Here is an 11,982-nt window from a genome sequence, read left to right as displayed (position 1 = left end):
AAACATTTTACACAAATTTGGGTCAAACCCTATTGGAAACAATAGAGAAGAGACGAGAAGAGACTATCGTTGCACTTGTTGCCAGCTGGCAACAGCTTGACCTCAAGAACCTGTGAACCGCCCATCAAGAGGATGATTATCTAATGGTTAGGAAGCCGCAAGGCAATTGCATAAAGAAATATTGTGGCATGGCATGGAATAAACCACACTTTAATTTACATTTAAAATATGAGGGAAGATTGCATGATCCACAAATGTAGTGCAGCGCTCTGCATCCATCCGCTGTCAATGTTAACTAACAGAACAGGCACAGGCTGTACACGCTCGGTTACACTGTTGGCGCTGTTAAGCGGTTTGGACTTCAAATCACGTAATGTTTGTTTCTGTTTTGCAAGTGGAGCAACGAAAAAAAAACAGTAGTTTCAATCGAAACAATGCCACAGGTCGAGGGTAGAGGCACCAAACCAAATCCATGCAGCAGACACACAGACAATGCTCCACCAACGGAGTCCCCCGCCATCAAAACAGCTGTTGTAAATCAGTAAAGAGCCATCGAGAGACACGAGACCCAGAGCCACAGAGAGCGGGAGAGATAGAAAGAGAGAGAGAGAGAACTAGTTGCTAGGCGCTCCCACATTTGTCGATATAAAAGTGCAATTGGGGCCTGCAGACAGCGCAGATACAAAAGTATCTCCAAAGTGGGTTGAGTGCGCGATAGACAGTGTTTCAAGTGTTCCAAAAAAATACCAATTTCAATTAAAATGCAAATGCAACTTTTCCTTGTGGTGGCCACGGCCGCATTGTGCGTCGCCATTACGCAGGCGCAGCAGCAGGGAGGCGTGGATCCCGCCTACTTGCGGCAGTACTACCAGCAGCTGCAACAGCAGCAGCAATCGTCGTCGCAGGGCGCCGAGACGCCCATCTATGAGCAAAACTCAGAGCAGACGCAACAGTATGTGAATGCGGGACAGCAGATTCGCGTCAAGGACACGGTGGCCGAGCAGATCCGCGCCCAGCAGCAGCAGCAGCAGCAGCAGCAGCAGCAGCCGCAGGGATATGTGGCACCATCTCTCAGGGACTATCAGCCGCAGGTGAGTTCCGCCAGCCCCCAAACGAGTATCCCTTTGGTATTCCCTATCTATCGACCCTTTGCAGTACCAATCGCAGCAGCAGCCACAGTCCGTGTACCGCCAGCAGGTGCAGCAGGCGGCTCCAGCACCACCGCCACGCCGTGTCCAGCAGCCCGCCTATCAGGCACCCTCGCTCCTGGGCAAAGGACAGCAAAAGCTCTCGCTCCAGCAGCGCCAGCAGCAGCAGCAGCAGCAGGAGGAGGAGGAATACGATGATGTAAGTTAAATGGAGTCCAAAATCCCATAACGAGTTCGAATTCGTATTCGAGTTCGAGTTCGAGTTCGATGTTCGCGCACTTTCCTTTTCGCTTGAGTGCCGCAGCAACATAATTACAATTGAGCCATGCAACGACAGAGGGGAGTAGGAGGTGTTAGTCGTTGACTTGGGGTTCATTAACCACAGCCTCCTACAGTGGCAGCAGCAGTGGCAGCAGCAGCAGCAGCAGCTGTGGTTTTTGGCCACGGCCACATATGCACTCTGAGTGTCTGTGCCTCTGTGGCTCTGCGGCGCATGTGCATTGGCCTGGCTGTTAACCGTTAACTCCGTTTACTCTCTTGGCCAGCAGCAGACGTAGCAGCAGTTTACTTATGGCCAGCTCATGCGGAAGCTGCTGCATATCCGTTACCACATTAGCCATAATCCATCAGAGCTAAAGCCAACCAGATGGGGTCAAAAAGCTCTGTCTTTCTCTTTCTCTCTCTCTGGTATGGAAACTTATTGAGCTTTTGTATTAGCAGGAATATAAATTGAAATATTGGGCACTATGAGGAGTTTTGGGCAAACAAGGAAAGGAATTATTTGCTAGATTAGCGGAAGGCTCTCTTGGGGGAGGTGAAAAGTTGAAGCGTATTTAGGATCTAAACGAAGGTCTTAAGAGAGAACCTATAGAAAATGCAACTGAATGCAGAATTCTTTAGTTTATTCCTTTTCCAATAATGCTTAATGTCCGCTAAAGATATTAATTTCCATCAGCCATCGATTTGCCATCCCAAAAGAACTGCCCAGCATACAGTTATGCAAAATATACTCATTGCATTATTGCACTTCTATACTACTGCCATTTGCTATGTTTTATGGCGCACTCTTTAAGACCTGAACTACTTATATTCCTAACATTTTTATGGCCCAAATAATTGCAGTCTTATTAGTGCTTTTAGGTCGCCATAAAATGCTGCAGCTACATGCTGCATTCTCCGCCGCACAATCACTTTCAAATGGCGACCCATATACACCCAAACAAGTCACTTCCACATTCACATCCACTTCCAGTTGCAGTTGCAGTTGGAGGACCAGTACCAAATGGCTGTCTAAGATCCAATTCCCATACCAAATTCCGTGCAATTGGACAGTGCACGCATTAGAACCGGCTTTAGAGCCAAATTCAGTGCTGGCTTTTGCCTTTCCAATTTGCAGAGTGTTTTTTGTTGTTGCTGTTTGTGGTTCTGTTGGGCTAAAAGATTGCAGATTTGGCCACGCCTTGAAGTCATGATTCTGGCGGTTACCTTAACCCAGTTTGTGGGGAAACGCGATGTTCCGATTGTTCCGACATTTAGAGCCGTAGCTTGAAGGTCTCTTATCCTCAGAGTGCAAAAAGAGACACCCAACCTTGTGCATAAATTATCTAATGCCTGAATAGAGTTTCCAGAGAGTGAGAGACAGGAGGGGGGCGTTTCTGCCGCCTGCCAGTTGCATAACCACACGATCAATCCGATCCGTTCCGATATCCAATGCCTGCAGTTTGCGCTTTGATATCGTGCGCCTTGTGGGCCATTAAAATATGCAAGCGGCACCACAAAAATTACTTTCACTTGTGCGTGTATGCGAGGGAATCGGGGACTCGGACTCCGACTCCGACTCCGTCTTCGCTTGTGGGGTTGCAGTTGCAGTTGCAGTTGGGGGACTGGGACTGGGACTGGGACTGAGGTGCGCCTACACGCATGCGCCTGCTCGCTTCGTGTGTTCGATGATGCAATCGCCTCTGACTGGTGGGACACACGCGAAAGTGGGTCACACACAAATTTGGCCAATCCCAATTAAATGAGTTCCCCCTCTTTGCAGCAAAACTCCTCGTACCAGTTCGGCTTCGATGTGAAAGACGATGAATTCACCAACTATCAGAACCGCAAGGAGGTGCGCGATGGTTCCGTGATCAAGGGCAGCTACTCGGTGGTCGACAGCGATGGCTTCATTCGCACCGTCAAGTACACGGCGGATCCCAAGGAGGGCTTCAAGGCCGAGGTCATACGCGAGCCCACCGACATTGTGGTGAAGATCCCCACACAGCCGCCTGCCACACAGCTCCTCCGTGCCAGCGGCCACAAGGGCCAGCAGGAGTACAGCCCCAGCCACAGCCACAGCCACAGCCCTGGCAAGCAGCAGTACCAGCAGCATCAGCAGCAGCCGCAATATCACCAGTACCAGTAGAGAGTCAGTAAGAGGGCTATCTCTCTCTTTGTCTGAAAGTTCTCTTGAAAGTTCCGCAAGTCCATGTAGTCTGTAATTATGTCGCTATCGGCAGAGATCATAACATTATTTCTGTATCTATATCGTATGTCATTTTCATTTAGGTTCGACTTTCATGTTTAGAATATTAAATTAAAGAAAATTGTCCAAAAAAGAAGAGAAATGCTTTAAGGTTTATTCACGGAAAATGTGGCTAAAGGCTGGCCAATCTGACCTACTCTCAATCCAGCCTTGCCGCACCTCCCCACTCCTCGTGTGATTCCTGTGATGGAGGTCACACCGGAGTTCTCCAAGCCTTCACAAATGGTAAACAAATGGGTCCTAACCCCTGCAGCAATTGGCAACGACCAAAGGAGATCTCGACATACGAGTGACACTCATCCGCAGTGCAGGGACAACCCGTTTGGGCAGTCTCAGGCGCTGACAAAGGCCAGCCATCTAATGTGGAAGAGTTCTCACAAGAAGAAGCCAGAACCAGGATGGATCGTGGTCACCCAAAGACACGGCTCGGACCGGACCGGTCAGACCGGTTGCCACTTGGGAACCATCCAGGCAGAGACAGCAATCGCAATCGCCTCAGACAGTGTCCTTTTGCAATGTCCTTGCATAAATTAAGGAAAAGCGTGTGAGAACCAACGCTGAGACAGCGAAAGAGTTAGAGAGGGGAAGGGGTAAAGGATGACCTTATCGCCCATGAAGACGATTACGAACCGGTTCTGGACAGTCGCGGGCTGGTACGATCGCTTCTCTAATGACCCGCATAGAGCAAAGGCCCTTGCCTTGCCACCGAATTTACATATGCAACGGACTCAATATTGATCTTGACGGGATCTAAGACCTGGCGTAGCACACATTCCCAAAGACTTGATGTTCTCTGGTCAGCTGTGAATCAACATACTGGACACAAGCCGGTGCCAGGGGCATTTCTGTCTGTGTGTCATTCTTTGAGGCCGAAGAATCGAAGATACATATGCAAATGAGTGGCACAGTGGCACAATGCAACCCCTGTGTAAGGTCACCCGACTTACAAGATCCGTTTGCTGCTTCTACGTCTGCATCCTGCAACCCCTTTCGTTCCTACTTTGGCTTTGCATTTACATATCTCCGTCATGCCCGCATGGCAAACGATGGACTGTCTAGCTGTCTAGCTGTCTGACTGGCTGTCTCTTTTCCTGTAACTACGTAAGTGACTGCAGGACATTCTAGATAGGGTCACTGTCTAGAACCAGTTTGCAACTAACGGATAGCGGACATGATTGACCTTTTCTCTCTGCAAAGATGTGTAACCGGTTCGGACAATCAGTGGCCCAGGCGTGAGAAAAACTTCTAAGAAGATCCCCCTACCCCCAGACACTGACCTTAGACAACGAATAATGAGAATGAGAATCAAAATCAGAATGAGTGGCATGCCACTCCACTCTACACTTTCTTATGCAAATCTTTTGGGCAGCATTTCCTTTCAAATTTCACGCCAAATCATTGCCTTTAAATAAATAATACACAAGAATTATGAAAAGTCACGATCTTTATAGATGATTATGGATATGTACAGTGAGAGAGCAGGGGCTGGAGGAGCGGAGAGTGCTAGAGAGGGTGGTGGCTATGGAATATGCAAATATGAAAGTGAGATCAGAATCCTTTTTGCGCTCAGAGTTTTCCCTGAGCCATGTCCCAGCGATGCTCACCATGACTGCCCTGACGATCTGTCCAAATTACCTAAACAGATGGAAAGTCCTGCGAATTAGTGTGGATATTTCTAGGATATCAAATGGTTTCCCTGCCGTACCTCCCCCTTGTAGCGATTGGTGCCGCGCTGCATTTCAAAGCGTCGCTCCTCGGCCTTGGGCTGCTTCAAGACATGTCCGTGGGAGCGCGAATGGGGTCCATCGAAACGCATAAAAATATCACTAAGGGAAGGGCAGGGATTATAGTTTTGGATATTAATAATTGCTTCATGGAAACTTAAGCGCTGTGAAAATGTCTGGGAAACTTGAATAGCAGCGGGGAAAAGTAAAGTGATGTCTGAACTCTCAAGAAGTGTCTTTAAAGTTTGCCTAATGCCAGAGTTTTCCTATTTCTTACTGAAAATATTTGGTTTCCTTGATTGGGGGTTCCTCCTTTAGTTGTCTTTTGGTCTCTGGTTCCTCCTTTTGCTGACTTTTGATCTCTGCAGCCTCCCTTCGCTCACTTCTGGTCTCTGCAGTCTCTGCATCCGCCTGTAAGTCAACCTGCGCATTGCGTCTGGGACGCTCCGTTTGTGGCTGCTGCTGCGTCTGCTGATGTTGCTCCTGCAGCCTGGCTATCCTTGGCGGAATCACATGCAGCACATCGCTGGTAAACAGAGCCGGTGGCACGTTGTAAAGCTGCTGCAGTGGCTCCTCCACGCGACGCAGTTGCTGCTGCTGCTGTTGTTGTTGCTGTTGCTGGAGATTCGGAACTGCTCCTACGACCCTTTGGAGTGGCAGATAATTCCCCTCGTAACGATACTTGGCCAGCTCCATGTGCGGAGCAATGGATCGCTGCTGGTACTGGACGCTCGGCTGCTGATAGATGGAGGGCAGCACCGGTGCAGGAACTGGCAGGGGCAGCTGCTGCTGCTGGTACGCCAACGCCAGTGGTTGATAGCTGGGACGATAGTTGATCAGCTGGAAGTTCGGTGGCTGCTGCTGGTAGTGCCCAGCGAGAGCTGGAGCGGCGGCAGCGGTGGCCAATGGATAGCCAGTGATGTAGGAGCTGGGGGCATACTCGTAACGCCTTAGGCGTGGCGCCTCGTAGTACATCTGAGATCTGGGATGATGATGATGATGATAGTACGAATGATGTGGCTGCAGCTGAGCAGAGCTAAAGCTGGGCAGGAGCAGCAGCAGGAACAGCAGGATTGGCGCAAAGGCGGAATTGCAAGAGTTTTTGGGCAGCTCCATCGCGTTGCACGCTCGTCAAATTTGTGGCAACATTTCTGACAACAGCATTGGCATTTATAGTTGGCCCTATTTGGGGCTTGGCTCTTGGCCGCACCACACCAGACCAGACACCACACACACAACACACAACACACAACACACAACAATCTCCTCTAGGCCGGAAGTCGGGCGGCTAGGAGTCAGCGGTGTGTGAAATCGATCGATGCTGCCCCATCCCCAGCCACACAGCTCTGCTCTGGTTGTGCAATGCTCGAATGGAGCGTGCACCAGTTGAGCAGTGGGCAGTCGGCAGCTGTGTTATGTCTGTGGCTTATACAACTCTTAGCCCGGGATGATGATGAGGCGCTAGAAACGCTGGCTGGCAGCTGCTGTCAATTCGGTTCCAAGGTCAGGGCAAGTTCAGAACTAGAACTATTTAGCATATTCAAAAGCTTTCGACGCCTTCCATTGTGCGAAAGGGAACTTCCTTTGGTGGATCTGCCATAGCCAGTTTCACTGCATTCCCATTGGCTGTTGCTCGAAGGAAGAGCCTGTTGCTGGGGGGGTTGCAAAGGGTTGACCTATAGGCAGCAGACGAAGGCTTTCTTTTGCAACCCCCAGTGTCAGCAGCAGAGACACCCTTGGTGGAAAGACCTTGAGGCTAGAGGAATAGAGAACCTTCCTGGTTCTGCTGCGCAGCTCTGTCCATCATTCGACTTCTGAAGTTGAAGGCCTAAGCATCTGCCGAAGCACCCAAAAACACCCAAGCAAAAACCAAACCATAACCGTCTACGGATTACCATCACAATTTGGATACAGAAACACAGATACACAGCGGTGAGTCCTCTAGATATAACCATAACACATTTATAATATGATCAGGGACACGTGGTCCCGCCGGGTAGGATATAAACTCTAGATCCACCAAAGTTTGTTTCTATATAGAGAGTGAGAGTATTAGACGATTATAATACAAAGATTCTGTGGCCAGTGCGTGGCCCTCTGCTGCTGCAACAAGTTTTCAGTGCTTTCGAGACGCAGTTTTTCACAACAAAACAAATGTAAAGATATCTATATATATCAGAGGATCCCATCTAGTCGGCCATATTCACATTGTTCATACGCATCTTGGCAAAGTCCTCAAAGACAATATTATCATCATCGTCCTGGTAGTAGCCCTTGACATTGCGATGCTGCTCAATCGACTTCATTTTCTTCATGGCATTCGAGCGTTTCTTTTCAATGGTGCCTAAAGGAGATTATACCCAATTAGTGCGGGGGATATTCCTCTTCTAACCGTAGGAGAGTCTTACCCGGTGCCGGTTGCAGCAGCTTGAATGGCACATCAGTCTGCATCTCACCGCCAAGGGTGCCGCAGTTCAACTTGATGCGCACCGAATAGGAGATGACAATACCGCAGGCATCGCCAGTGTTTTTGCCATCCTGGACCATGGTGGAGGAGGCCAGATTGACATCCTCATCCTTCAGATGACCATCCAGGGCAATGCCTAAGGGAACAGACACACAGTAAGAGAGGTGCCACAAGGCTGAGTGCTCCTTTGCCTACCATGACGATCCTTGTTGTTGGCTGCCAGCGGAATGAGGTAAAAGGTCTTGGTCAGATTAGCGCCCGGTGTAATGGGGCAACCCTCTTTGGTCTCCAGCTGTGCCACATGCTTGCTGAACTGCGCATTCACCATCGTGATCTCCGTGTGCTGCACAATGAAGCACTTGATGCTCTTCACCGATTTCTTCGAGTTATTCGACACCTGCACCGTAGCGGCTGTCTTCTCCCCATGATAGTAGATCTCCCTGTCCAGCGTAACCTCCAGACTGATCTTGCCATTCGAGAAGGTGAATCCCTTGCTAACCAGCGAGCTGGGCAGCCGCTGGCCGCGATTCAGGGGTGCATACTGCAGCTTCTTGATCACCAGGCTGACCATGCTGCGCTTGTGCTGACGATCGTCCTCGGAGTCGCCGACAAAGGCCCGAATGGTGTACTCCACGCCCAAGGGCTTGCCATTGTCGTCCCCCTCCTGCTGCAGCGTCACCGAGCTGGGCGAGTTGGGTGGGAAGTGGAAGGTGAAGGGATGGGCATTGCTGCCCAATTTTCGCACCAGCTTCTCTTGCATCGGCGTCATCTCCATGTTGGGATTGGTCATGGGCACAATCTGCTCCCTGGAGAGTATCAGCTCCTTCGAGAACTTGACACCCATGACCTCATCCTCCTCGCGGCCATAGCGATAGGTTGTGGCCAGTTGGCCAAACACTTTGCGATTCTTCAGGTACTCCGGCTCCACCACAATCACACCATCCACGGGGTCGCAGTAGTCCAAATGATCGATGAAGTCCCGACGGCCCAAATAGAATGTGACCTTGCCGTTGGGTGTGGCCTTCTTGAAGACCTTCACGGAGACAACCATAACTAAGGTTCTTCCTTTGACTTGCGACTACGACTACGACTGCGATTGCGTTTCCGACTGGAAGCTCCTGAGTTTTCCGTTTGCCGGAGGAAAATGCGAAACGCCAGAGCCGTACGACCTGCTTATATACCTTTGCCCTGTCCGTGGGGGGCTTTCTGCTTGTGGCCACTAACTGGATTTAGGCGTTATGCAGTCCGGCTGCCCAAAAGAAAAACTGCAAACATGCCAGTTCTTGCGTTTTCCCTGGGGGTGGGTGTGGATGGTGTGGGTTTTCCGCTTTTCCCGTACCTTTCCTTGTACCTTTCGCTTGACCAAATTGGCTAATGTCAAGTCGTGTTCCGACCTCGTGCGAGGTCACCCAACTGTTGCATAAATTGTGTTCCACAAAGAATTAGGGCCTGTCATGCCACCCAAAAAGAACTCGCAGCCAGAACTTCACAGAGGCCACGCGTCGAAGCCCTACAAGTGGCAGCTCTGCAGCTTTCCAGTCGGATCAAAAAATATGCAGACAGATATTGATGTATTGATTGGACATTGCCCGTCTAGTTGTGTTTCCTAGAATACATTTTTAGAGCTGGCAAATCCCCTTCAATGGGAACCTACCACAAAGAAAAAGCGTCTGCAAATAAGCAAAACGCAGTAGGTGGGGCCCCCCTCATAATCCGATATGTTGTTGTTGTGGGTGTGCAGAAATAAACAAAAACAAATCAAGCAGTCCATCCCCCACACAGATTTTATCTTCGATTCCAATCTGTAGCACAACAACAAACCAGGGAAACATATACACACAAAAGGTGTCTTCAAATAAGCAAAACGCAATATACATACATACATACATACACAGATGCTCCCGAAATGGTCAGCAGTTTGTTGTTGGTGTTGTTGTGATGGGTGGGGGAGTGAGAGAGTGAGTGCAGAGCAGCCTGAGATCGTCCAAAGTCCACGACAATTAGATTCAAAAGGGAGACGAAAAAAGAGATAATTGCTGGAATAACAACAGAATGTTTATGTTTACGTCTTTGGAGATTCTTTATTTCGCTTACTTTATTTCATATTTCTTATTATTTTTTTGCAGCTGAAAATGCAATCAAAGACACACACCACAACCGATCGACATGGCTATAGCCTGCGCTTCTCGCCTTTCGAGGCCAACTATTTGCTGCTAGCTACAAGGTGAGTCCTACACAACCACAACCCAACAACCACCCCCCACAACTAACACCACTATTTTTTGTATTCCCTTGATGTTGCAGCCAATTGTACGGTCTGGCCGGTGGTGGTTCTCTTTTTCTCCTTAGCCAAAATGCCACTACAGACGGGCAGAGCCCCAATCTGAGTGAACTGTGCCGTCTGGAGTGGTCGGATGGTCTGTTTGATGTGGCCTGGTGTCCCTATGCCGCCGATGTGGCAGCCACCGCCTCGGGCGATGGCTCGCTGCAGATTTGGTCTGGTTTGGCTGCCGAGGCGGCGGCGGCACAGGAGACGCCCAAGCAGCCGCTGATCTGTCTGCAGGAGCACAAGAACGAGATCTACAGCCTGGACTGGGGCGAGCAGTGGAACTACCACACGCTCCTCTCCGCCAGCTGGGACCGCACTCTGAAGCTGTGGGACTGCAACAGACAGCACTCCATCACGACCTTTGTGGGGCACAGTGATTTGATCTATTGCGCAAAGTTTTCGCCACTGATCGCAAATCTCTTTGCAAGCGTGAGTACCGATGGACAGTTGAACTTATGGAATTCTCTTGATTTTGCAGGTAAACCCCTGATGAGCATCGAGGCGCATGCCAGCGAAGTTCTCGCCTGTGACTGGAGCCACTTTGATCGGAACATCCTGGTGACTGGTGGATCGGATGGCCTCATCCGAGGCTGGGATCTGCGCAAGATGCGGACACATGTCTTCGAGCTGTACTCGGGAGAGTTTGCCGTTCGGCGTTTGGCCTGTTCCCCGCACTCCTCGACGGTTTTGGCATCGGCAAACTATGATTTTACCACAAGGTACGAGTGAATTGATTCATTTAAAGAGCGTTAACTAAAGCATCTGTTTGTGCTCCACAGAATTTGGAATCTGGAACGTGGTGAGTCCCCACAGGAGATCAACGAGCAGCACACGGAATTCGTTTGCGGCCTAGACTGGAATCCCCATCGTGCCCATCAATTGGCAGACTGTGGCTGGGATTCTCTGGCCAATGTTTATACCCCCAAATGCCTCATTCAGGATGGGGCTGCCTAAGCGAGTGTTCCTCCAGGGAGGAACAGGAAGAATATTCGATACGATATGTGATAATAGCCAGGCCTACAAGAAAGGTGCACCACCGCAAGACGATAGATAGCCCAGCTATAAACAGCCTCTAAGGAACCAAAGACAAGAGAAGAAGACAGACAGACAGTTAACGATCGATCCTCGCGGTAATGAGGATCAAAAGGATCGAAATGATGTGTAAATAGTTGTGTGATAAAACCGCAGGCAGGTGCTGCTGCTGCTGCTGCTGCATCAATGTCAATAAAAGCTTACCATATATTATATGGATTTTGTGGATTATATGAATTATGGCTGGGGATGCTTGTTGTTCCAGTAAATTTCATGCCCCATGGCTATAATTTTGTACACGGTGTTGGGACTTTAACAAGAACTTAACGGCACTGGCACTGGGACTGGGGGCTTAGGAGGTGCCAAACAATCAGTCGACGCTGACGAGGATTCGGTCCCTTTCCGGTTGGGTTTTGCGTCTGACCAAACAAACACGCAATAAAGCGCTAATTTGGTGCAACGTTTTATTGCCTGAAACCCTCTGACGGCACATTCCCAGAATTGACACAGTCAACAAGCTGTCTCTGTGGCTGTGGCTATGACAGTGGCCTGTGGCTCAGAAAGGTGTGCCAGCTCTCGCACCTTTTTGGCTCCCATCACAGAGAGTGTGAAGAGGCAGCAGCCGGTGCTCCCTTCCTCATCTTGATCCTGTCATTAGGCCCCAGACCTAAGGCTGGAGACTGAGCTTTAACTGCCACTTGGGGCAAATATTTGCTTTGAAGCCAATTGGCGTTGATTTCTTTGGACAGGCAGCA

At 49.7% G+C, this 11,982-nt stretch overlaps 4 protein-coding genes across 5 annotated transcripts; 2 read left to right on the top strand and 2 right to left on the bottom strand.

Moving 5' to 3' along the window:
* Nucleotides 1-666: 666 nt before the first annotated feature.
* Nucleotides 667-3,748, top strand: LOC117579993 (myb-like protein AA). Of its 2 annotated transcripts, none has more exons than XM_034266190.1 (3): nt 667-1,091; nt 1,156-1,347; nt 3,190-3,748. In XM_034266190.1, exons 1-3 carry the CDS (start codon nt 762-764, stop codon nt 3,553-3,555), a joined length of 888 nt encoding a protein of 295 aa, XP_034122081.1. In that variant the 5' UTR covers nt 667-761; the 3' UTR covers nt 3,556-3,748. The 2 variants fall into 2 exon arrangements, with proteins under 2 accessions (XP_034122081.1, XP_034122079.1); XM_034266188.1 differs by having other exon boundaries at nt 1,147-1,347.
* A 1,353-nt stretch (nt 3,749-5,101) lies between these two features.
* On the bottom strand, nt 5,102-6,570 carry LOC117579991 (PAX-interacting protein 1). The gene is made up of 3 exons (XM_034266186.1): nt 5,677-6,570; nt 5,381-5,501; nt 5,102-5,310 (listed from the first exon to the last, which is right to left on the bottom strand). Exons 1-3 carry the CDS (start codon nt 6,513-6,515, stop codon nt 5,242-5,244), a joined length of 1,029 nt encoding a protein of 342 aa, XP_034122077.1. The 5' UTR covers nt 6,516-6,570; the 3' UTR covers nt 5,102-5,241.
* Nucleotides 6,571-7,221: 651 nt separating this feature from the next.
* Nucleotides 7,222-11,425, top strand: LOC117579992 (peroxisomal targeting signal 2 receptor). The gene is made up of 4 exons (XM_034266187.1): nt 7,222-7,331; nt 9,993-10,090; nt 10,171-10,914; nt 10,975-11,425. Exons 2-4 carry the CDS (start codon nt 9,999-10,001, stop codon nt 11,147-11,149), a joined length of 1,011 nt encoding a protein of 336 aa, XP_034122078.1. The 5' UTR covers nt 7,222-7,331; nt 9,993-9,998; the 3' UTR covers nt 11,150-11,425.
* LOC117579989 (phosrestin-1) lies at nt 7,348-9,007 on the bottom strand. The gene is made up of 3 exons (XM_034266184.1): nt 8,062-9,007; nt 7,808-8,002; nt 7,348-7,743 (listed from the first exon to the last, which is right to left on the bottom strand). The coding sequence occupies exons 1-3, from the start codon at nt 8,915-8,917 to the stop codon at nt 7,589-7,591; spliced, it is 1,206 nt and encodes a 401-aa protein (XP_034122075.1). The 5' UTR covers nt 8,918-9,007; the 3' UTR covers nt 7,348-7,588.
* Nucleotides 11,426-11,982: the final 557 nt, after the last annotated feature.

Source organism: Drosophila guanche, unplaced genomic scaffold, assembly GCF_900245975.1.
Source record: "Drosophila guanche unplaced genomic scaffold, DGUA_6, whole genome shotgun sequence".
In the NCBI taxonomy this organism is placed as follows: Eukaryota; Metazoa; Arthropoda; class Insecta; order Diptera; family Drosophilidae; genus Drosophila; species Drosophila guanche.
Note: the sequence above shows the minus strand (reverse complement) of the source record. Positions and strands in the feature narration are given on the sequence as shown.

Bases quoted from the DNA above. Each gene is read 5' to 3' on its own strand.
- LOC117579993 (XM_034266188.1), top strand. From the start codon at position 762: ATGCAAATGCAACTTTTCCTTGTGGTGGCCACGGCCGCATTGTGCGTC. The intron at 1,092-1,146 runs GTGAGTTCCGCC...CTATCTATCGAC, and splicing joins TCAGGGACTATCAGCCGCAG to CCTTTGCAGTACCAATCGCA. The intron at 1,348-3,189 runs GTAAGTTAAATG...CCCTCTTTGCAG, and splicing joins AGGAGGAGGAATACGATGAT to CAAAACTCCTCGTACCAGTT.
- LOC117579991 (XM_034266186.1), bottom strand. From the start codon at position 6,515: ATGGAGCTGCCCAAAAACTCTTGCAATTCCGCCTTTGCGCCAATCCTG. The intron at 5,502-5,676 runs GTAAGAAATAGG...CCCTTCCCTTAG, and splicing joins AAGGAAACCAAATATTTTCA to TGATATTTTTATGCGTTTCG. The intron at 5,311-5,380 runs GTACGGCAGGGA...CCATCTGTTTAG, and splicing joins CCAATCGCTACAAGGGGGAG to GTAATTTGGACAGATCGTCA.
- LOC117579989 (XM_034266184.1), bottom strand. From the start codon at position 8,917: ATGGTTGTCTCCGTGAAGGTCTTCAAGAAGGCCACACCCAACGGCAAG. The intron at 8,003-8,061 runs GTAGGCAAAGGA...CTGTTCCCTTAG, and splicing joins CAACAACAAGGATCGTCATG to GCATTGCCCTGGATGGTCAT. The intron at 7,744-7,807 runs GTAAGACTCTCC...AATCTCCTTTAG, and splicing joins GCTGCTGCAACCGGCACCGG to GCACCATTGAAAAGAAACGC.
- LOC117579992 (XM_034266187.1), top strand. From the start codon at position 9,999: ATGCAATCAAAGACACACACCACAACCGATCGACATGGCTATAGCCTG. The intron at 10,091-10,170 runs GTGAGTCCTACA...TTGATGTTGCAG, and splicing joins TATTTGCTGCTAGCTACAAG to CCAATTGTACGGTCTGGCCG. The intron at 10,915-10,974 runs GTACGAGTGAAT...TGTGCTCCACAG, and splicing joins AACTATGATTTTACCACAAG to AATTTGGAATCTGGAACGTG.